This window comes from Lithobates pipiens, unplaced genomic scaffold (genome assembly GCF_037356315.1).
Source record: "Lithobates pipiens isolate NorthernLeopardFrog02 unplaced genomic scaffold, aLitPip1_a1.2 Scaffold_28, whole genome shotgun sequence".
Lineage (NCBI taxonomy): Eukaryota > Metazoa > Chordata > Amphibia > Anura > Ranidae > Lithobates > Lithobates pipiens.
In genome coordinates this window covers 33,147,146-33,172,312 of record NW_027507789.1, presented here as the reverse complement: position 1 = coordinate 33,172,312, position 25,167 = coordinate 33,147,146, and the positions used below count along the sequence as shown (strand labels likewise).

The following is a 25,167-nucleotide window of genomic DNA, read 5'->3' as shown; positions in this document are numbered from 1 at the left end:
GGAGGGGGGTGCAGTTACCTGGATAATCCAGGTAACTGCACCCACTTCCGGGCTAGCTCTCTGCGGAAAGGGGCGTACGTTACGCCCCTTTCCGCAAGCGCCCGCCCCCTTCAGCAAGTGCCCCGCTGCCTGCTGGGAAACACACAGCTCCCAGAGGCAGCGGGGACCGTCCGGATTGCGCCGCGCGGCTCGCGCATGCGCAGTAGGGAACCGGGAAATGAAGCCGAAAGGCTCCATTTCCTGATTCCCATACCCAAGATGGCGGCGGCACGAGCGAGCGATCGGCTTCGGGTGCCGACATCGCGGGCGCGCTGGACAGGTAAGTGTCACTATTTAAAAGTCAGCAGCTGCAGTATTTGTAGCTGCTGGCTTTTAAAAAAAAAAAAAAAAACGCGGAGTCCCGGTGGACTCCCGCTTTAAATGGCATACCACACAGAAAGCAGAAGGACTAGCAGTATATTGTGTGTCTTTGTAAGTTCACTGTTTTTATAGATGTGTTATTGTGATCTCTTGTAGAAATCTATTGCTGTGGTCCTGCTCCTGTCTTCGCTGTTAAAGAGGGTGACCTTGGGCTTAAGTTTGATGTCCCATTTGTGTTTGCTGAAGTAAACGCAGACGTTATTTATTACGTTACGCAAAAAGATGGCACCGTCAGACAAACACTGAACATAACGCAAGTGGGACAGAAGATCAGCACAAAGGAGTTGGGAAAAGATACCCGGGTGGACATTACACACACCTACAAGTACCCTGAGGGTAAGTGACTTAAAATCCTGTAGTCTGTGTAGCGCTACCCCCGCAGAAGCCACTTGGTAGATTGAGTTCTCTGTTATTTTTCCTTGACTCCTCGAACAACCTCAGCCCCTCTGGCACACCAGGTTACATGAATGGATACTGGACTGTGATTGGGAACACAAATATCTGTAGGCAGGTTGCCTACAGGTATGCTGGTTTTAGTAAGTAGCTGGCCCAGGGGGGAGAGTTAATGTGTGCAGTTCAAGGGCTTTTTTAATCTAACCTACCCACCAGTGGTATAAATCTGGGGGAAAGCTGGGTTTGGGGGCTTTTGGTCCAGCTGCACTAACAGGAAATGCCGTGACTTCTGGGGAGTAGGACAGCTGTGCCCTGCAGTCTGTAGGAGGCACTGGGAATCCAGAGATCAGCCAACACTTGAAGGACGCTAGCAATGAACTACTGCCTTGTAGAGGTATGCCTGGGCAGCCAGCAAGGGATAGTTGGGGTCATTCTGAACCTAAAATTCATCATGGACTGTAATGCTGAAAAACTCATCCAATTCTCCAATTATTGGTACTGCGGTGTCACTGGAAGTGGCGTGGTTTGGAGATTTTGGTGAGTTGGAGTTTTCGGCAGAACACTGGAGTGATGCCATGATGTAATTTCCAGTCTAGAACGGAATAAAACATTTTTTTTATTTTTCATCTTTTGCTTTTAACTGCTTCAGATTCGCGCTATAGCTGAATGGCGGCTACAACGCGGATATGCTTTGCCGGGAGTACGGCTATTGACGTCCTCTCCTTTGCAGCCTCGCCACGCCCCCCTGAAGTCATTGAGACTCGGGTGATCACAGATCCGAGTAACGGGCCGGTCTCGTGATCAGGTGACAGCAGATCACGTGATGTAAACAGAGGATCGCTAATCGTTTGTTTTTTACTTCTCACGCTGACAGTGTGAGGAGAAAAAAAGCCAATCAGAGGCTTCTGTTTGCAGGGACATCGGTCCCGAAGAGGAAGAGCCTCATGTGCCCACTAGTACCACCTGCCAGTGCCACCAATCAGTGCACACAGTGCCCACCAATCAGTGCCGCCCATCAGTGCCACCCACCAGTGCCCACCCATGCCGCCTATTAGTGCCCACCAGTGCCACCTTTTCAGTGCCCATCCGTGTAGCCTCATCAACGTACATCAGTGAAGGAGAAAAACGACCTGCTTGCAAAATGTATTAACAAAATATAAAAAACGGTTTTGTATTTTATTTTTATTTTAATTCGGTTTTTTACATTTTTTGAACAAAATATAAAAAACCCAGGAGGTGATTATATACCACCAAAAGAAAGCTCTATTTGTGGGGAAAAAATATAAACATTTAGGTGCCCAGTAAGCAAGTGGTTAAAGGTAAAGGAGAGATTTGAGCTCTTTTTGACCCCAGGTCTCTCCATAAAGAGGAATTGTCATTCTTATTTATATTACAAGGGATAAAAAAATATAAAAAACCCACACACCTAAAAAGGGACAGTGTAAAAATAAAAAATAATTGTAAAACTCCCCCATCCCTCTGTGCTTGCGTGCAAATGCATATTTAAGTTGCGCACGCATATGTAAACAGTGTACACACCACACATAGGAGGTATCACCGTGAACATTAGAACAAGAGCAACAATTCTAGTGCTAGACCTCCTCTGTAACTCTAAACATGTAACCTGTAAAAATGTTTAAAGCGTCGCCTATGGAGTACCATAGTTTGTCGCCATTCCATGAGTGTGCACAATTTTAAAGCGTGACATCTTGGGTTTCTATTTACTTGGCGTAACATCATCTTTCATATTTTTACAAAAAAATTGTCGTATATATTTGTTTAATTCATTGAAGTGTATTTTTTCCAAAATAAATTGCAATGGAATAATGGCTGCACAAATACCGTGTGGCATAGGAAATTGAAACGATCGCCATTTTATTCCCTAGGGTCTCTGCTAAAAAGAATATATAATGTTTGGGGGTTATAAGTAATTTTCTAACAAAAAATACAGATTTAAACTTGTAAACAAAAAGTGCCAGAAAAGGCCTGGTATCATGTACAGGGTGCTAGAGGCCAATGGAGAGAGAGAGGGTTTCACTTGCGGCTAAGTTCCAGACCCCCCTGAGGGTGGTAACAGGAGAGGTCAGGCCCACAGTCACCTGCTGGACTGTATACAGGAGGTTCCAGAGTGCAGCCGGTGAGCTGGCGTAAAATCAGCAGACAGGTGGTGCCCATGAGGTGTTGCAGGATTTGGACAATGCTGAGACTGGAGCATGGTCAGAAGGAAGCCTAGGTCATGAGCCGGGTGGGTAGCAGAGTAGACATGGTCAGGTGGATAACTAAGGTTGAACACAGGCTCAGGAATATCACAGGGAATGCACTGGAGAAACCAAAGATCAACCAGCAACTAAAGCTACTAGCAGACTTCCTTATTTAGGCCCATGTGACCTGCTGGAAGAGATGTTGGATCCTAAAATCCTTCTCCTGCCATAAGTGCTGGTAGGGATGCTGGGTCCTAGAGCCCTTCTTCTGCTGTTGGTTCCCTGACACCTGGTCTTTAAGTGGCTAGGGTATAGCAATATAGAATTGAGTTTTAGGCAGCTAGATTAGAGCAAACCTGGTAATCCACAAAATCAGCAACAAGCAACGACCATAGAAAACAGCAACGATCATCAATACTGCGATAACTCCTCTGTAAACGGTTATATCCACTTCAGAGTATACTCTGTATGAATAGCAGTGATTACATTTAAGGGACAAAGGAGGGCAAAAAAGACCTGACAGAGTTTATAACCCTACCATCACTTTCTCTATCCAAAATGAAAAATATTTTTTTTAGTTCTACCTACTTTAAGAGACGTCCACAAATAAGACTTGATATGTGAATGTAATTTTCATTGTACCTAGGAGAATATGTCTGGGTATTGATAAATTGAAAAAGCAGACTTAGAATACAGTTCCAGGTATATAATTGGACTGACGTAATGTGAACACATGCTGTACTGGGATTGGCAATGAAGTTCACTCTCAGACTTTACACCTCCTGCATTCTCAGATCCCTATGGTTAATTATAGGACTTTTGTACATGTTTCTGCCAGATTTATAAACCAGCAGCAGAAGCAGACGTATTAAACTCATTTGACTTGCTGCAAATGTTCTCATTTATAAGGCCAACATAGAGAGCCATGGGGAGACATCAAAGCTTAATTCTAGGCAAACCGCTACATACATTGTTGAATTATTATATGTGTGTGTGTGTATGTATGTATGTATGTGTATATATATATATATATATATATATATATATATATATACAGTATCTCACAAAAGTGAGTACACCCCTCACATTTTTGTAAATATTTTATTCTATCTTTTCATGTGACAACATAAAAGACACTTTGCTACAATGTAAAGTAGTGAGTGTACAGCTTGTATAACAGTGTACATTTTCTGTCCCCTCAAAATAACTCAACACACAGCCATTAATGTCTAAACCGCTGTCAACAAAAGTTAGTACACCCCTAAATGAAAATGTCCAAATTGGGCCCAAAGTGTCAATATTTTGTGTGGCCACCATTATTTTCCAGAACTGCCTTAACCCTCTTGGGCATGGAGTTCACCAGAGCTTCACAGGTTGCCACTGGAGTCCTCTTCCCCTCCTCCATGACGACATCATGGAGCTGGTGGATGTTAGAGATTTTGCGCTGCTCCACCTTCGGTTTGAGGATGCCGCACAGATGCTCAATAGGGTTTAGGTCTGGAGACATGCTTGGCCAGTCCTTCACCTTTACCCTCAGCTTCTTTAGCAAGGCAGTGGTCATCTTGGAGGTGTGTTTGGGGTCGTTATCATGTTGGAATACTGCCCCGCGGCCCAGTCTCCAAAGGGAAAGGATCATGCTCTGCTTCAGTATGTTGCAGAACATGTTGGCATTCATGGTTCCCTCAATAAACTGTAGCTCCCCAGTGTCGGCAGCACTCATGCAGCCCCAGACCATGACACTCCCACCACCATGCTTGACTGTAGGCAAGACACACTTGTCTTTGTACTCCTCACCTGGTTGCCGCCACACATGCTTGATACATCTGAACCAAATAAGTTTATCTTGTGCATCATCTTCTGAAGATTCTTCCTTCTGGGATATCAGCCATGCAGGCCAATTTAATGCAGCGTGCAGAGTATAATCTGAGCACTGACAGGCTGACCCCCCACCCCTTCAACCTCTGAAGCAATGCTGGCAGCACTCATACGTCTATTTCCCAAAGACAACCTCTGGATATGACGCTGAGCACGTGCACTCAACTTCTTTGGTCAACCATGGTGAGGCCTGTTCTGCATGGAACCTGTCCTGTTAAACCGATGTATGGTCTTGGCCACTGTGCTGTAGCTCAGTTTCAGGGTCTTGGCAATCTTCTTATAGCCTAGGCCATCTTTATGTAGGGCAACAATTCTTTTTTTTCAGATCCTCAGAGAGTTCTTTGCCATGAGGTGCCATGTTGAACTTCCAGTGACCAGTATGAGAGAGTGAGAGCGATAACACCAAATTTAACACACCTGCTCCCCATTCACACTTGAGACCTTGTAACACTAACTAGTCACATGACACCGAGGAGGGAAAATGGCTAATTGGGCCCAATATGGACATTTTCACTTAGGGAGATGCTAATACCAAATGATTTTTGATTTGCCCAGGCAGCCCCAATATTTACACAGACCTGCTGCCAGATAGCAGAGCCATGTGATGACCTTACAGGGATTTCTTCTCACTTCCTGTTTTGGCTATGGGACAGGACGTGAAGATAAATCTCCCCAATGGGACAAAGGTGTCAAACCTTACAGGGTATAACGATTTCATTTGCCAATAGTGCTACATTTAGGCTTCAGGCACAAGACCACCCAGGGGCCGTACAGGCTGGTTGGCAACACTGTGTACAGCGCGCAGAGCCTGCGTAATGACATCCTGGCAGAAGTTATAACCCTCCTTTAATCTATCCAAAATGAAAATAAGTTTTGCCTATAGTTCTTTTAAGAAAAATGGCCTAGCCACTTCACTGCCCTGAGCCTGTTACTGAACAGTAAAGGAGCAGCAGACAGTATATGGAGAGAGTCATCCCTCTGTTCTTTCTTTCTATTCCTTGTCAGCAAAAAAACATGCAACACTTCTGATTAACTCTAATGCTGCCCCCTCTCCCAGTCTGAGAGCTGCTGTATAGGGGATTGCAAAAGGTCAAATGTAGGTCCTCACATTGGCTGCATAAGGGCCAGTTCACACCATAGAAATGCAGTCCAGGTGTGTTCCAGATCATTTTCTGCATGCATGTTTTGAATTTTTTTTTGTGTTTTTGATGCAGTCCAGTGCATTTCCCCCCCTCTTATTACTTAAAGAGGAAGTAAACCCTGATGGTTTTTACTTCCTCTTTTTCCCCTACAAAGTAAAAGCATAATGGGCTAGTATGCATCTACTGTAAGGTTACACTACCTGGACTTGTCCCTCCTCCAGCCTGTGACTGGACATTGAAAGGAGAAGCAGACTGATGAGCGCATCTCCCTGCCACTCTCTGCTCTCCTCCTATCAACATGTCCCTTGTTGGCATATAGGCACTGCAGTTCAACTGATTGGCTCCTTGTGCTGTTTCTCCCTATCCAAAATACATTTAAAGTCCAGCTCTGGGAAACATAATCCTTTGCAGTGGGGCTGCAGCCATGCTGCCAGGGCTGACTGCTTGTTTAGTCTAGGGGAGAAGAGAAGCACTTTAAGTTCCCTGACCTTCCGCTCCCTCGGCAGATGGCACTCCGGCATTGGATTATCCAATCGTGTCCAAAGCCCTGCATTGGTCTTGATGACGTCATGACTTTAAACCTCTGGTTCATTTTTTCTTTCTTTCTCTCTTTCTCATTTTCTTTCCTTCCTTCCTTCTCTCACTCTCCCTTTCTCTTTTTCTCTCCCTCTCTCTTTTTTCTTTCGTTCTCCTTTCTCTCTCTCTCTCTCTCTCTCTCTGTTTCTCTTTTTCTCTTTCTCTCTTCCTTTCGCTCGCTTTTTTCTTTCTCTTTCTTTTTCTTTCTCTTTCTCTTTTCCTTCTTTCTCTCTCTTTTCTCTTCCTTTCGCTGTCTTTTTCTTTCTTTCTCTCTATTTTTCTTTCTCATTTTATTTCTTTTCTCTCTCACTCTCCTTTTCTTTTTCTCTCTGTTTCTTTTTCTTTCTTTTCTCTCTCTCTCTCTCTCTCTCTCTCTCTCTCTTCTTTCTTTCTCTCTCTTTCTCTTCCCTTTCACTCTTTTTTTTTTCTTTCTTTCTCTTTTCTCTCTCTCTTTTTATTTCATTCTTTCCCCTCTCTCTCTCTCTCTCTCTCTGTCTTTCTTTCTCTTACTCCTTTTCTCTTTCTTTCTCTCTTTTCTCTCTCTCTTTTTCTCTCTATCACTCTCTCACACTTTTTTCTTTCTCTTCTCTTTGCTCTCTCTCTCTTTTCTTTCTCTCTTTTTTCTTTCTTTCTCCCTCTCCTCTCCACTATTTTTCTCTTATTCTTTCCCTCTCTCACTTTTTTCTTTATCTTCTATCTCTCTCTCTCTCTCTCTCTCTCTCTCTCGCGCGCGCACGCTTTTTTCCTTCTCTTCTCTTCTATCTCTTGCTCTCTCTTTCTTTTCTTTATTTCTCTCTTTGTTCTTTGTTTCTTTCTCTCTCTCTCTCTCTCCTTCTTTTTCTCTTATTCTTTTTCTCTCTCGCTTTTCTCTTTCTCTCTTTCTCTCTATCACTTTTCTCTCTCTCTCTCTCTCTCTCTCTCTCTCTTTCTTTCTTTCTTTCTTTCTTTCTTTCTTTCTTTTTTTCTTTCTTTCTTTCTCTTTTCTCTCTCGCGCTTTTTTCTTTCTTTCTCTTTTTTCTCTCTCGCTATTTTCTTCTCTTCTCTCTCTCTCTCTCTCTCTCTCTCTCTCTCTCTCTCTCTCTCTCTCTCTCTCTCTCTGCTTTTTTCTTTCTTTCTCTCTCGCTTTTTTTCTTTCTCTTTCTCTTTTTTTTCCTCTCTCTTTCTTCTCACTCTCTTCATACACTATTATATTTTACAATTCATCCTAGCCTTTGGCCTGCATGTTTTATTGCCTTGCTGAGCCTGGTCCCTAATATGAATGTCATTGTGAGATTTTCCATTGTAACAATAATGCCTCTTTAGACCATTAGAGCTCCTCCTCATGCAGACATATATTCATAGTCAATTTGCAGCTACTTCGTTTGGCATTGGGGGGGTGTAGTGCTTTAACTACGGGTGCCATTCTCATAGTCAAGGAATTTGTTACATTCTCGGATGACTTTGCAGTGAAGTGCCAGCTGCTGTAAAAGCTGCGTTTTTATGAGTACTGTCATTCCAGTCTTTATGATGAAGGCCTCTGCTCTTCCATTTTTCTTTTTTTAATATCCTGTGCAGTGTAGATTGGAGAAACAATTTAGCTCAGTTTTAACGTCGGGCTCCAAATATAAAATTATTAAATAATATTTGATTCATGCAGATCTGTTGGCTGAGGGAAATAAGCACTCTTGCCGTGCCTGAAGACTTTGTTTTGGTTGCAATTGCTGACTGTAGGCCTTGTGTATACTAAACTTTAGATTCTTCCCTTTACTACTGTAAGCACCCTGGTGTTTAGGCAGGTTTGCTAACAAATTTAGTTTGCCAGGTAGTATTTGTCCTGGCTAATTGTTAGGAGATCCACTGATTTCCCCCTAATTCTGGAATTGCTGCACTTCTCTCTTCTGTCACTAGGTGGCATTGTAGCTGGTGACATGAGATAGACAAGGGCATAGCAAGGACAGAATATGAATGGATTGGGTGTCTCAGCCAATAGGCAAGGGTTTCTTTAAGTCCCTTGGCCTGCTGGGAGAGTCTATTTATTTGAGTCAGGTGATTGGGGTTTTGTGCCACCTGGATGACTGTCTGGGTGGATGTGTGTTAAGTCGCCCCGTGCTGCTAGGCCGGAAGCCTGAGGTCTATCCTGGGGACACCTATCTGCCAGAGGCCTATCCAGGAGCAGGAGAAGCAGCGTAGGATTGGCACTGCGGGATTGGAGTCCAACCGATTTGTGAAGGTTCAGCCAGACGGGAACCAGTCACCACTAAGGGACCACCAACTTACTACCGGAGACTAAGCTGAAGCAACCTGAGCAGTCTTCATACCAGCCGGGGACAATGAAGAAGTAGGAAAGCATCAGCAAGTGCCAAGCCAGGGACCCAGCAGGATAACGGGGGTGACACTTGAGGAGTGTACAGCGGGAAAGCTGTGGAAGAGCTCAGGGGATCAAATGACAACTGGGATCTGGAAGTCTAGTGAGAGTGGGAGCTCAGTGAGTGAAGATCTACATTGGGATACTGTGAGATGAGTAAAAGGACTGTATGTGTTACCAAGAGTTATGTACAACCACCGTTAGCGACTGTTGCAAGATTAGTTGTCATAGGAGACAGCAGTCCTACCTGTACAGAAGTGTTAGCGGGAGGCCTTCCACTGTATAGCTGTCTACCTATAGAAGTCCCGGAGTCTGCCAATTACCATTGTATCTACTTTAGGGTGTCCTGGCCCTAACCCTCTCTCCCACAGTTCTGTTAAGAGACAATAAAATCTTGTTTGCATCCAAAAGTGACTGGCGCCCATCATTTCTTCTTGCATCAGACCCACCATGACTGGTAACCCACTCTACAAGGAAGGATGTCAGCTCTCCCTAACGCTTGAGGTCACCATTAGGCCTCTGGGGCCCAGGACCTTGCTACATTACTATGGCAGTTTAGAACATGAAAGGGAGGGATAACTGTTAGGATGTTGGAAGATGACCACAAACATTTGAGGTCCTCTGTTTTGTATATATTAAAGCAGAACTGCAGGCATTAAAAAAAAGAAGGCATGCTGTTTATCCCAGAAGAGACATGCAATAAATAGCCTGCCATGCAATGTGTCTTCTGCAATAAAATGCACCTACCTGCCTGCAATCTTTTGTGGCATGTAAATTGAGCGGTGCATGCTATGGATCCATGCTTTCATGTCTATGCCAATTTCTGACCCCACCATCTGAATGTCGCAGCTGAAATGGAGACTCATCAGACCAGGCAACGTTTTTCCAATCTTCTATTGTCCAATTTTGGTCATCCTGTGCAAATTGTAGCCTCAGTTTCCTGTTCTTGGCTGACAGAAGTGGCACCCGGTGTGGTCTCCTGCTGCTGTAGCCCATCTGTTTCAAGGTTCCATGTGTTGTGCATTTAGAGATGGTATTCTATATACGTTGGTTGTAGCAAATGGTTATTTGACTTACTGTTGCCTTTCTATCATCTGGAACCAGTCTACCCATTCTCCTCAGACATCAACAAGGCATTTTTATCCACACAACTACCGCTCACTGGATATTTTCTCTTTTTCAGACCATTCTCTGTAAACCCAAAAGATGGTTGTATGTGAAAATCCCAGTAGATCAGCAGTTTTTGAAATACTCAGACCAGTCCACTTGGCACCAACAACCATGCCACTTTCAAAGTCACTTCCTTCCCCATACTGATGCTCGGTTTAAACTTCAGCAGTTCGTCTTCACCACGTCTAGTTGCCTAAATGCATTGAATTGCTGCCATGTGATTGGCTGATTAGCAATTTGTGTTACCAAGCAATTGAACAGGTGTACCTAATAAAGTGGCCAACGAATGTAGATGTGTAACAATGCGCAATTTACAAGGGAATTTTCATTTTGCATGACAACGTCCATATTGCGTATGAATGCGATAAGCAAACACAATGCAAACTGATCACCTTTTTTTTTTTTTTACATTTCTCAACCAACAGGCTCTGAAGATGAAAGGCGGGTGTATGAAAAAGCCAATCAGTTTGTCGCTGTCCCAAAAGGAGAATCACTTGGTGCTCCATCTGATGTCACTATAAAGATTAAAGTATCTGAGGGCATGAACGTAGGCAATGATTTTGATGTGTTTGCCATTATCAACAATAATACTGATGAGGAGAAGGAATGCCGATTCAGGTTCTGTGCCCGTACAGTCAACTACACCGGCGCGGTGGGACCGGAGTGTGGATTGATGGACCTTCCCGACCTCAAGTTAGAGGCACATGCAGGTAACTTTGATGTTCTTGGCTGTGTTATTCTTTTAAAGTTGCATATTAAATGTCATCGAAAATGAATCAAATACAGAAATAAGTCTTATGCCGCGTACACCCGATTGGAATTCTCGTTGGAAAAAGCTCTGATGGTTTTCCCGACGGAATTCCGACGGAATTCGGCTCAAGCTGTCTTGCCTACACACGGTCACATCAAATTCCGATCGTTTAGAACGTGGTGACGTACAACACGTACGACGGGACTAGAAAAAGGAAGTCCAATAGCCAGTAGCGAATGGCTTCCGTCTCGTAGTTGAATCTGAGCATGCGTGATTTTTGGCGTGTCGGAATTGCATACACACGATCGGAATTACTGATAGAAAGTTTTTCCGTCGGGAAAATTGAGAACATGCTATAAATTTTTGGCTGGCGGAAATTCGGACAGCTAAATTCCGATGGAGCATACACACGGTCGCATTTTCAGATGAAAAGCTCTCATCTGTCTTTTTCTGCCCGGAATTCCGATCGTGTGTGCGCGGCATGAAAGTTGCCATTGAACCAGGTCATGCTGGGGCTAGTAGTAGTAAAACCTTTGCAGGCTTTCCCGGGAAACTTGTGGTCATGTTTTATTTTTTTTCCATTACTCGTGCTGGATATACACAATGAGGGAGATTTATTCAAACCGAAGAACTCAGAATCTGGTGCAGCTATGCATGGTAGCCAATCAGCTTCTAACTTGGTGTAAACCCTTACAAACCACTTTGACCTACAGGTAAGCCTAGATTAAGGCTTACCTGTAGGTCCAAGAAATATCTCCTAAACCGTATATATTTACAAAAAGACAGCCACCGCTGTCTACGGCACATGCGCCGTAGACAGCGGTGCGCAGGTGCACTGAGCAGGCCGCAGATCGCGGCGATATGCCACTCGCGTCGGCTCCTGTGCGCATGCGCGGGAGTGACGTCATCGTGGCTCCGGTGAATCACAGCACCAGAGCAGCGAGACCTGGAAGTCACTCCGGGATACATGGCAGCAGCGAACATGAAGACGGAGGACCGCTTCGAGGGCTTCGTTCTCAAGTAAGTTATTCATAATGAGCTAGTATGCTATGCATACTAGCTCATTATGCCTTTGCCTTGCAGGTTGCTTTTTTTTTATTTTTTATTTTTTTTCAACTGCCTTTACTTCCTCTTTAAAGTGGTAGTAAACAGGGGCGAACTGACAACTCATGGGGCCCCCGGGCAATAGGAGATTATAGGGCACACACACAGTATACAATCACAAAGTATACACAGACACGTTTCTATTGGCTGAGAAGGTACTGGAGAGGTGGGGCAGCTATAATCTTGGGATTTTTAGACCAAAAGGATAGAAGGAATATTTCAGAGACAGATATAAAAAAGACACACAGATTTTTACATACTGTCCCTGGTGTTACTGAGGCTGGCAACCCTGATGGGGCCCCCTAGTGGCCCGGGGGGCCTCGGGCGAATGGTCAGTCCGCCCTATGTAGTAAACCACAGTTGCAGAAGATACTAGCACATTATGAGAGACTTACCTTTAAAACAAAGCCCTCAAGCACCACGGTGTGTCACTGCTGAGAGGGCTTCCATCTTCACCTGGTCTTCTTTGCAGGTTCGTGTCCTTCAGCTACACGAGTGGTGATGATGTCGTTCCCACAAGGGAGCTGCCGTTTACGGCATGGTCTCTGAAGGTCCGGCACGGTAAGCCAGACCTTCAGAACTATTGCACCAGGGATGTCACTGGCTGCATGCAATCTAGTATCGCTTAAACTGTGCAAGTTGAAGGAGATATTCATCACCACAGCCTTATTATGGGCTTACCTGTAGGCATACCCTGTTTCCCCGAAAATAAGACCTAGTGTGATTGTCGGTGATGGCTGCAATATAAGCCCTACCCCCCCCCCCAATAAGCCCTACTCTCAAAATAAGACCTAAAGGACTTTAACTAGGGCTTATTGGGGGGAGAGGTAGGGCTTATATTGCAGCCATCACCGACAATCACGTTAGGTCTTATTTTCGGGGGAAACGGGGTAAGTGGTAAAATAGCATTTTCTACCACTTAGCCCTGGTTCATATTGCAGCAATTTGGCATGCGATTTGACATGTTCACATGAAATTGCCGGCAATGGCACCGTCCGAATCTGTGCCACTCCGACATTGTGGCGCACACCGATTCCCAAAAGTGGTTTCTGTACTACCTTTGGTGACTTTGGGGTACAATTTCCATAGACTGTGCAGAAACCCGCATAGATGTCTCTGATGTCTCTGAATGGGACTGACATGCGGGAATGAAATCGTGTGAGTTCAGCACAATTTCATTCCCACTGTCAGTGCGAACCTAGACTCAGCTTTGACAATAAAACATGGAACATGGAAGCTGATTGGTTTCTTTGCAGACCTGCACAACAGATTGGGCACTTCTTAATTTAAAAAATAACCCCCCCTCCCCCCCATCTCTCTCTCTGCGCTGTGCAAGGTATCCTAATTTTTTTTACAGCATGTTGTATTTCTAATGCCGCGTACACACGATCAGATTGTCCGGCGTACTTAGTCCGCCGAAACGCATTTCAGCAGACAATTTGACCGTGTGTGGGCTTCAGCGGACTTTTCCAGCGTGAAGTCCGGCGGACTAAGAGTATTTTTGCACTCCAATCTTCCAGTCGGACTTGGGTTTCAGCGGACAATACGTTCGTCAGTATGCTAGTACGGCGGACTAAGAATGACGCATGCTCAGAAGCAAGTACGAAAAAGGAAGCTATTGGCTACTGGCTATTGAACTTCCTTTTTCTAGTCCCGTCGTACGTGCTGTACGTCATCGGGCAAGCGAACGTCTGACTTTCTGTGTGTCCGTGTGTGGCCAAGTCCGTTCGGTAGAAAGTCCACCGGATTGTATGTCGGATTGTATGTCGGACTAGGTACGCCAGACAATTCGATCGTGTGTACGCGGCATAAGTCTTGGGACTTTTTGCAACTCAAGTTGCTTATCTAGCACGGGTAGTCTCTTTTTCCGAAAGTATAGTGATAAACCTTCCAACTTAGATGCTGGTTTGTGTCTGCACTCAGACTTTTTTTATATTCATTACAGGTACTTTGTATAGCGCCGTCAATTTATGCAGCACTTTACATATATATTATACATTCACGTCAGTCCCTGCCCTGGAGGAGCTTACAATCTAAGGTTCCTAACTCACATTCACGGGCCAATTTTCCTACCACAATATCTTTGGAGTGTGGGAGGAAGCCAGAGTACCCGGAGGAAACCCACACAGGCACAGGGAGACTATGCAAACTCCAGGAAGGGAGTGCTATGGTTGGGAATTGAAAAAAGTGAGAGGGGAGGGAGCTCCTGCACACAGCCTATGATTGACAGCCTCAGGTCTGTTCCTATGTGCTATTTGAAGGGGGGGGGGGGGAGTGGGTGTCCCTTCCCTCCAACCAGTTCTCAGAGCTCTCCTCACTGAGCTTTATAGAGTTTAATTTCAGCTCCCCACCCCTTGTTTTCTGACAGCTCAGGCAAGCTTTATAAATTCTGCACTTTGAACAGATGTAGAGGAGAAAAGACCGCAGATAAGCAGGTACAACTTATGTAGGATGATTTGTTTCATCTCTGTATATCAGCTCAGACTACTCTGGATATATTTCAGGGTTTACAGCCACTTTAAGCAAGCTATACATTATACAATTCTCTTTCTTTGCAACCACAGGTTGAAGGAAAGAGAACTGCTCCATTTCCCCATGAGCACATTCAGTGTGGATTGGGGGAATCCCTCCCGCTGCGCTATTGTATTCTGTAAGCGGGAGGTTTCCCCCGCCATCAGACTAATGATTGCTACCAGCAGCTATAGCCAGCAGCAGTGATCACACGAAAATAACCCAATGGGCTGGTTGTACTGAAGTTGATTGATTGATCGATTTCAGTACAACAAGCCTGTCCATAGACAGATTAAAATTCAGTAGAAACCATTAGTGTGTGCAGCCTATTGCATTAGGGTGTGCACTCCAGAGCACAAACACATATGCGTGCGCATATATCAGCAGAGCAGTGGACAGTGTCAGTAGAACAAACATTGGTGTCAGTAGGACAATGGATAGTGTCAGTAGTTTATTTACATGTTTTTGTTTTTTTTACAATATTTTTTACAATTTTTTTAGGAGCCCCATTATGGGGCTTTAGTGAAATGTTAAGGGTCTAAACAGACCCCTGATGCCTCACTTTTGAGACAGAGAAAGAAAAACAGAGATTCCCCAGTCAATTTCTCTGCAGTGATTATTGTTTACTATGCTTCAGTTAAAAATGAAGACAGGAGCAATCAGTATAGATCACTCATTGTTTCTTTCCAAAAAGGAAGGGGCTGGCTAATTAAATATTTACCAGTCCCTTCCCTGCTCCTGACAGGAGAGGAGGGAGGATGGCAGCACTGCAGGGAGAAGAGACAGCAGGGGCAATTAGCACCACATAGGATGATTAGGGTGTGCCCAGGCACATCCGGCACACCCTGTGTTGCATGCCTATGGTAGGAATTGGGCAGATTTTAGTCTGTCTATGACCAGCCTTATGCCGCGTACACACGACCGGACTTTCTGGCAGAAAAGGTCCGACAGTCTTCCCGATGGACTTTCGACAGAGTTACGACGGACTTCCGAATGAACTTGCCCACACACGAATGGACTAAAGTCAGTTTGGTTTGAAAGTGATGACGTACGACGGGACTAGAAAAGAAAGTTCAATAGCCAGTAGCCAATAGCTGCCCTTGCATCATATTTGGTCCGTCGGACCAGCATACAGACGAACAGTTTTCCCGATAGGAATTGAGTCCGTCGGACAGATTTGAAACATGTTCTATTTCTAGGTCCGTCTGATTTTTTTTAAAGAAAACTATCCGACTATCCCACACATGATCGGACTATCTGATGAAATTATTCCGTCGGACCTATTCTGCCAGAGAGTCCGGTCGTGTGTACATTAGAAGGAGCAGTAGAGAGTTTCTTCTGAAAAAAATATTCTTTTTCATCCAGGGGAATAGAGGAGAGTATGTTAAGCAGGTAGTTCAGTGACTCACTGATGCCTTGGCTCTCACCTTTCATAGAGACTGCTTATGCTACTGAGTGACAGTGCCGATCAGGGCCGGGACAAGGGGTGGGCAGGAGGGGGCGGCTGCCCAGGGCACTGTGGAATCATGTGAGGTGGGGGGGGGGCACCACAAGGAAATTGGGGGAGGGGATTTGTGTTAGAAAGGAGGATTTGGGAAGCAGTAGGGAGTAAGTATTGTTCTAGGAGGGGAAATTTGGGGGGTATGCTAAAATTTAGGGGAAGAAGGAATGGGGGAAGATGATTTGTGCTAGGAGGGATGATTGGGGCGCTTTGTGCTGGAAGGGGGGATTTGCAGTGGGGTTATTGGGAGGGGCAATTTTAGGGGTAGATAATATGTGCTAGGAGGAATGATTTTTTTTTTAGGGGGGCACTTGAATTTGGGGGATGGGGGGGGGGTAAGATTTTTTTCCTGGGAAGGGGGATTTCAGCAGGGGAACAGATTTGCACTGGGAAGAGGGGGAATTTATGCTTAGGGGGGTGAAAAAGATTAGTGCTCAGTTTTTTTTTTTGGGGGGGGGGGGGGATTTTGATGACCTATAATGCTCATACACCTTGGGGGAGGGGCACGCAGTTTGGCATGTTTGCCCTGGGCTCTGGATGACCTTGTCCCGGCACTGGTGCCGATCACATTGGGCTCAGGAGAGGTTAGTCCCATATACCAACATTTTGAGATGGGAATGAGGGACACCTGCTAACAAATGTATGTAGGCATAGGACACACCCCCTGCCACACCCCCTTAAAGGAGAATTAACCAAGAAAAAGGTTAATAAAATCCACAAAAACTTTTTTTTACCACTACTATTACTACTATTACTTTATATTGGCTTTTAAAATTTACAAACGGAGACATTTAGAAATCGGATGAAAGGTTTAGCACTGGGAAACACTTTTTGAAAGATAAAAAGTGCATTTTATATACAACTATATAGATCAGAGCAAAATGAGGGACAAATTAAGTGGAAGGAGGGACAGAGGGACATTGCTCCAAATCAGGGACAGTCCCTCGAAATCGGGGACAGTTGGGAGCTATGCAATGAGGCCGGCGCACTTTAGATGCCAGTGCTACTTTTTATACTGATCTTTGCACTGCATAAAATACAAGATTGAAATGTTTTCCATTTTTGGCTCCATTTGTTTTGTACATTTTGCTTCCCATCAACCTTCGGAAGGCTCAGTAATGTGTGCGTGCCTATTCATCATATCCATCTGTCCTCGCAGGCGCGTTGTCAGCACGATGAGGTTCTCTTGTTCCCACACTGCTCAGTGACTGGCTCCTTCTGCCTAATATGGTCACACTTGGAGAGGAAGGAATGTCCTCATGCAACACTCTTTATACTGAAATTCTACGATTGTAATAACTTCTCCAGAAACCTCACGACCAGCATTGATCTGTAAAAAGGTGAACTCCAGACAAACCTAAAAAAAAAATGCCAAATTCATGCAGTTTTGTATTTATTGCAAAATTATTAGAAGTAGTTTTAAATGCTTTTGTAGCGCACCCCCTAAGGAGCCACAAGTAGAATGGGATCCCCCACCCAGACACACTGAATTTACACTTGAGTTAAAGAACAGCCTGTGTTTTTTTTTTTTTTTTTTTTGGTTGTTTATTGAGGGATATAACTTGGATAGGGATTGGAGATTATGGGATACCCAGTTGACATCAAAACAGACTTCAGGGGCAACTCTTCCTATATACAGCTCCTCTTCTTCCTCCAGCACTCTCTTGCAGAACCCAGCTATATCACCCTGTTGTAATTTGGTAGCAAAGGCCCATAACAGGCAGAGACTTGCAGCCCCTATACTTGAAGAACAGATGGGGTCACTGATCCCAGCACCACCTCTTCAGGCATTGCCAAGCCACCTGGCTGCAGCTACCCCTTTCACTAGCCCTCCAGGCTAACTTCACAGTCCTCCATACTGACACTTACCAGCCCACCCGGCTGACTCTCAAGAGATCTCCCTGACATGCTGACCTGCTCCCGCTGTCCTCTCTCCTTGCTCCCGTGCCTCCAGGAAGGGTTTCCTACATGTGTTGTAGGGGGAATCTTCCAGCACCCGAGCCCCATGCCTGAGGTCACCCCCCACCCCAGACTACGGGTCACCCTCAAGGGCCACCGACAGCCTCCTCAGCACACCATCTCCATCTTCCACCCGACTGCCTATTTATGAGGAGGCCTGCCCCCTGCCAGCCCTTTACTGGGGATTGGCTAAGGTCCTCATAAATATTAACAGCCCCTCCTAGCTTCTACCCACTATGTCTAGAACATTCTCCAATGTTACAGAGAACAGGGGGAGGCACCAGAAGAGATGTTGGGATGAGTCATCTAGCCTCCCTGAGTCACTAATCCCTGACCCAGATTCACAACCCAGGTCTAAGTCTCAGCCAAGCCAATTTACCTACATTAACAGCTAAACCCTAGCACACTAGCTAGAGGGTAGGGCGGCAATATTCTGTAAGCTTTGATTGCAGCAGCTTGGCATTGAATGCCATTGCTGAGCCTGTCATCTACTAGGATCCCCAGGTCCTTTTCCATCCTAGATTCTCCAGAGGTTCTCCCCCCAATGTATAGATTGCATTCATATTTTTGCCACCCAAATGCATTCTTTTTCTACATTGAACCTCATTTGCCATGTAGTTGCCCACTCCATTAATTTGTTCAGATCTTCTTACAAGGTTTCCACATCCTGTGGGCAAGTTATTGCCCTGCTTAGCTTAGTATTGTCTGCAAATACAGAGATTGAACTGTTTATCACATCCTCCAGGTCGTTTATGAATAAATTAAATAGGATTGGTCCCAGCACAGAACCCTTGGGGACCCCACTACCCACCCCTGACCATTCTGAGTACTCCCCATTTATCACCACCCTCTGAACTTGTCCTTGTAGCCAGTTTTCAATCCATGTACTCATCCTATGGTCCATACCAACTGACCTTACTTTGAACAGTAAACATTTATAGGGAACTGTATCAAATGCTTTTGCAAAATCCAGATACACCATGTCTACGGGCCTTCCTTTATCTAGATGGCAACTCGCCTCCTCATAGAAGGTTAATAGATTTGCCAAGAGCGATTCTTCATGAATCCATGCTGATTACTGCTAATGATACAGTTTCCATTACTAAAATATTGTATATAATCCCTTAGCATCCCCTCCAAGAGCTTGCATACTATTGATGTTAGGCTAACTGGTCTGTAATTCCCAGGGTATAGGAGCGCTATATACAGCGCTAATACAACGCCCCTGCTCATTGCAATGAATGGGCAGCTCTTCGGAAGCGCCGCAACATGGGCGATTTTAACCCTTTCTTTGGATGCTAGCGGGGGTTAAAAGCACCCCACTAGTGCCGCTAAAACTAGCAGTGCTTTACCGCTAATGAACATGCCGCCCCAGTGTGAAAAGATGTTTTGGTGTGCTTTCAGAAAGTGTACCACACCTGCAGGGTATAATAGAAGTCTATGGCAAAGTGCAGCTAACCCACAGGAAAGCCACAGGTGCACTGCGCTGGGTGTAAGCAGCCATAGGTCTCTTTCACACGATCGTTCCGATCGGGGCCGCCTTCTCCGTTTTTCAGGTGGACCCAATCAGACCCTCTATTCACCTCTATAGAGCGGAAATGCAATCCACTAAAAAAAATTCTGAATCTGATCAGATTGGAGGGCTCATAGAATAGAGCGGGCTGTGTCCATGTCTACTATGCTTATGCAGAGGGAACACTGACCTGTCACCTACCCGCTCTGCTCATTGTGGCCTGTGATTGGTTACCAAGTCAATTAAGTGGCACTCATTCTTCAAAAGGTTGGGCACCGCTGACTTACTATCTGCTCTACCAAAAAGTGACATACGGTATACATGAGAACAATTACTGGGGCGTGCTAAAGTGAACATGTGAAGAATAAATGCAGGTACACAATCACTGTAATTATAAAGAAAGTTATGTTTAGAACACTGTGGGTGTAGCTATAATCAGTGGTTTGCTGTGATGTACTGGAATTAAGGCATATAACAGATATATGCATCATGTGTTGGAGTGCAGAGTAGAGATGCACCAATACCTGTGTGTTTTTTGCGAGTACCAATACTTGTGCTCAAGTACTCGCCGAAACCAATTACCAATACCATGCGGTGCGGTGTGATTTGACCCTATACTAAATGAATGGTCTCAAATTGCACTGCAAAGAATCGCTTGTGATTTGAACAGGAATATGGTGCGATTCCTGCTCGAAACACATGCGTTATTCCCGCACCACTCCTGTGTGAACCCAGGCTTGTCATAGTGACATAGCCTAGGTTCACACAGGAGCTGTGCGGGAAAATGCATGTGATTTGGACAATCACATCCCATTACAGTTCGAATCACATACCATTCTTTGTAGTGCGATTTGAGTCCATTCCTTTTTCTATGGACTCAAATCGCACTGAAAAGGTATCGTTTTAGGTATCGGAGCATTTGGATGAGTACAAGTGCTTGTCCAAAAGTTTAGTATCTATACCGGTGTCGGTGCAACCCTAGGGCAGAGCATCAAACAACTATTAATAACTAGGTGTCTATAATAGGCAGATCAAGATATATAAATACTTCATCATTTTATACTATGGAAAAATATTTGGGGTGAGGAAAATCTTAGGTAGGGGAGGAAGGGAAGGAGGGGTGGGAGCAGAAGGAGAAGTAGAAGAAAAAAAGCAGCAGGGAAGGGAAGTTATACTTTTATTCAGTTCAGAAAAATGTGTTTTAATAGTTAGCAAGCTGGAGGAGCTCTTCTGTATTTGGGAGCAATTAAACCAAGGGGTCCAAATTTTAGGAAGTTCTGGTGGCTCGAAACAACATTCTAACATTGTAAAGGTTCCTAAAAGATGCATGCATACAATTACGTTTATTAGCCAGAAAAGCTTTTTCTGTGCCCCTCTGAATTCGTTTCACTTTGTTACTGGGGCCCAGCTTCATGGCTAAGCCATCCAGACAATAATGGCAACCACTTCAGTTATAATTAAAAGAGAAGTATAGACTTTAAAAAATATATATATATTTATACCCCCCGCTGGCTCTGTAGTGAGAACTGAGCGATCAAACACTGCTGGTCACTTAGTTCTCCTCTCTGCATAAAGAGCAGTGACTGTCAATCTCTATGCTCTGCCCCTCCAGTGCTCACTGGAGCACTGGGCTGTGCAGGGGGCGAGAGCGGCTGGCTCAGTCTCCTAGTGAATCGCTGAGAGGCTGAGCCAGCTGCCATTCCAGACATCTGGGTTAATTTGGACTGTAAAGTTGAGATCTTTCTCAAGCCTGGACCAGCTAAGTGATGTCAGCCAACAGTGGACTTTAGTCCGCTGTTGGCCAAAATAGCTTTCTCCATACTACCTCTTTAGGCAAAAACAAAAGATGCACATGGGCAAGGGACAATCCCTAGCATACTCTCCAGCTAGTCAGCAAAAAAGCCTAAAAGCCCATAGCAGAAGCCCAGATTTTACCCTAGGCAGCTGAAAACCCCATTGTAAATTTCTAATAATGTTGGGCAAACAGTTCCTCCTGTTTGGGTGTCACCTGTTTGGGTATTCGCCAAACACCCAAATTTTCTGTGCATTCGGCGATATGTTCACCCACCGAGTGCACAGTCAATATGTTAAGGAGCAGGTCAGGAAGCGGGCCACCGCAACCTTAACGAATGGGTGATCAGCTATCAGCGGGCTTCACCTCTGACAGCTCAAAGAGAATAAAAAAATTGCTGGCAATACAAAACCTAAAAAAAAAGAAATGTCATGGACTGGCAATTGCAACTGCGAGTGTATTTAAATGTGATTTGACTCTTTAGAAATGCAATTTTTGCTGTAGCATGTTCTATACATGCTACAGATGAGCCACTTTACAGGCAGACTAAGGGGGATCCCCCAGGCACTATATTTAACCACTTACGGACCGCCGCACACCGACATACGTCCTCATTTTTAAGAGTAATATTGTTGTTATGGCAAAAAGAGGTTCGGTCCTTAATTGGTTAAAGAAATTTTTCTTTTTTTTTTTTCTTTCACTTTAAGCATCATAAAAATCACTACTCCTTTAAAAACTATTGTATCAATGCAATTTTTTTTTTAAAACATGTCCACTATGGCAGTACCCAGGTCCTATACCCTTTTTATGCCCAATAACTTGTATATATGCCTTCAAAATGAGGACTTTTGATTTTTCATGTTCGGGTCCCATAGACTTCAATGGAGTTCGTGGTTCGGGGGCCAAACTTTTTCCCTATTTGGGAGAACTGAACTGGGCAGTTTTTGGCCCATCTCTACTACTCTTTCCCCAAAAATAAGACCTAGAGTGATTGTCAGTGATGGCTGCAATATAAGCCCTACCCCCCAAATAAGCCCTACCCCTGTTTCCCTGAAAATAAGACCTACAAGGACTTTAACTAGGGCTTATTTGGGGGGGGGGGGGCTTATATTGCAGCCATCACCGACAATCATGCTAGGTCTTATTTTCGGGGAAACAGGGTAATCCAAAAACGTCTCTGGTTTAAACCTAAAGTGTTTAAACAGTTTAAATAGGCTTGGAGAGTATGATAAGAGAAATTCTGTATTGTTTAATGGCTGCTATCCCAATGTCCAATAGGCTTGCCTTATTGAGGGCGCTGTCATTGGAAGGGTGATGGCAATTGAAATAATTTAGCCATTTAGTCAATGAATGTCAAGCTCCAATAACAAAGTGAAACGAAATCAGGAGGCCTAAGCTTGGCTTTTCTGGCTAATAACAGTAATGATGATAATTGGGGTATCTTAGGCAAGACTTAAAGTGGAGTAGGTGTTCACTATAATGAGGTCTTTGCGGAGAGCAGCATTAGAAGTCATTCGATCGGAGCGCTAATTGTTTTCGTGTCCGCTGTGAAGGGACATTGTATGTCTCCTGCATTACATTATCAATAAATCAATAATAAGCTTTTACGGCAGTCTTGCTGCATTATTGTGATAGTGTATGTCTTTTATCTTTCATTTATAGTAATGCAGCATATTGAGAATACCTCTAATAGAGCAATGCCAATTACAGGATGTTTTGAGGTTTTTCAGCATTTTGTTTTTCTTTTGCTATCTTTTTTCCGCCAATTGTATGACGTCTGCATGCTCATGGCATTTTTCCCAGTTCTTTTTTGTTTTCCCTATTCTTGTATTGTTTTCCTTTTTTCTCCCCTTTTTTTAGAGAATGAATACACTTGCAGGATAAAAATAGCAATTAGCTGTTATTTAGCTTTTCCTGGTTGTTTCAGTGCTAGTCGCCCTGCTCATCATTTCTGTACAGCACATGCCATCTGTGGAGTGTCTGGAAGCATGTGCAGAACAAAATGTCAGCATGGGGAAGGAAAGACGAGCAGAAAACCTTATGTATTATATGAGGAGCATCTACATCTTTTTAGATGTGTATGATACGTGGGTATGCTGGTCTGCCAGTCTCTAGCCGAGGAACATGCATATTTTAAAATTCGAATAGTTCTGCTAGGTGAACATTTCTGACATTTGAACATTGTTGCTTTCTCAGATTCTAGGCAAGTGGTCTCCAAACTGCATCCTACAGGCCAAAAGGCAGAGCTTTGCTAGCCTTTGGCCCTTGAGGCACTATTCCTCCACTGACACCAGCCAGGGGTATAGCCCCTACCACTGACACTAATGATGGGGTACAATTCCTCCCACTGACAACAATGATGGAGCACTATACAGCCCACTGATACCAATGATGGGGCACTATTCCTCCCACTGATAACAGTGATGGGGTACCATTCCTCCCGCTGACACCAAAGATGGAGCACTATACCTCCCACTGATACCAATGATGGGGCACTATTCCTCCCACTAACACCAATGATGGGGCACTATTCCTTCCACTAACACCAATGATGGGGCACTATTCCTTCAACTGACATCAATGATGAGGCACTGTTCTTCCCACAGATACTAATGATGGAGCACTATTCCTCCCACTGATACCAATGATGGGACACTATTCCTCCCACTAACACCAATGATGGGGCACTATTCCTCCCACTAACACCAATGATGGGGCACTATTCCTTCCACTAACACCAATGATGGGGCACTATTCCTCCCACTGACACCAATGATGGGGCACTATTCCTTCAACTGACATCAATGATGAGGCACTGTTCTTCCCACAGATACTAATGATGGAGCACTATTCCTCCCACTGACACCAATGATGGGGCACTATTCCTCCCACTGACACCAATGATGGGGCACTATTCCTCCCACTGACACCAATGATGGGGCACTATTCCTCCCATTGACAACAATGATGGGGCACTATTCCTTCAACTGACATCAATGATGAGGCACTGTTCTTCCCACAGATACTAATGATGGAGCACTATTCCTCCGGCTGATACCTATGATGTATGATGGGGCACTATTTCTCCCGCTGACACCAATGATGGGGAACTATTCCACCCACTGACACTAGTGATGGAGCACTATTCCTCACACTGATAGCAGTGATTGGGCACTATTCCTCCAAACTGATAACAATGATGGGTCACTATTCTTACCACTGACACCAATGAAGGGGCACTGTTCCTCCCACTGATAACAACGATGGGGCACTATTCCTTCAACTGACACCATTGATGATGTTATTCCCACAGATTTCTATGATTGGGCACTATTCCTCCTACTGATACCAATGATATGGTATGGTTCCTCCCACTAATATCAGTGATGGGGCACTATTTCTTCCACTGACACCAATGATGGGGCACTAGTCCGCCCACTGACACCAATGGTGCGGCACTATTCCTCCTGCTGATACCAATGATGGGGCACTATTCCTCCCACTGATGGGGCACTGACCCTCCCACTCATACCAGTAATGGGGCACTATTCCTCCCACTTATATCAATAATTGGGCGCTCCACCTACTGATGCTAGTGATGGGGCACTATTGCTCATCCTGACTACAGGTGCTATGTAATTTTGTTTTACTCCCACTGATGCCACAACACTTTCAACCCCCTCTGAACACATTCCCCCCCCCCCCCCCCTCCAAGTTTGAAGGACAGTAAACTGTGCAGGGTGACCACGAACATTGACCACATGCTTCGGTAGAGTAGAGCAGTGAAGTGCAGTTACGGTCCCGTTAAGGTAGTGTCCTCAAAAGGTGGCTTAAGAAAATACACTGGCATCCTAACACTGAATTTCAAAAGTCTATAGATAGAAGAAAAGCTAAAATTCAGAGGGGAAGGGGCAT

At 44.6% G+C, this 25,167-nt stretch overlaps 1 protein-coding gene across 1 annotated transcript in view; it reads left to right on the top strand.

Moving 5' to 3' along the window:
* TGM2 (transglutaminase 2) overlaps positions 1–25,167 on the top strand; it is a 113,831-nt gene that overhangs the window by 62,361 nt on the left and 26,303 nt on the right. The window contains exons 9-10 of the mRNA XM_077459047.1: positions 517–756; positions 10,547–10,831. Of these exons, the coding sequence (XP_077315173.1) occupies positions 517–756; positions 10,547–10,831 (525 nt within the window). The remainder of the gene's footprint in view (positions 1–516; positions 757–10,546; positions 10,832–25,167) is intronic.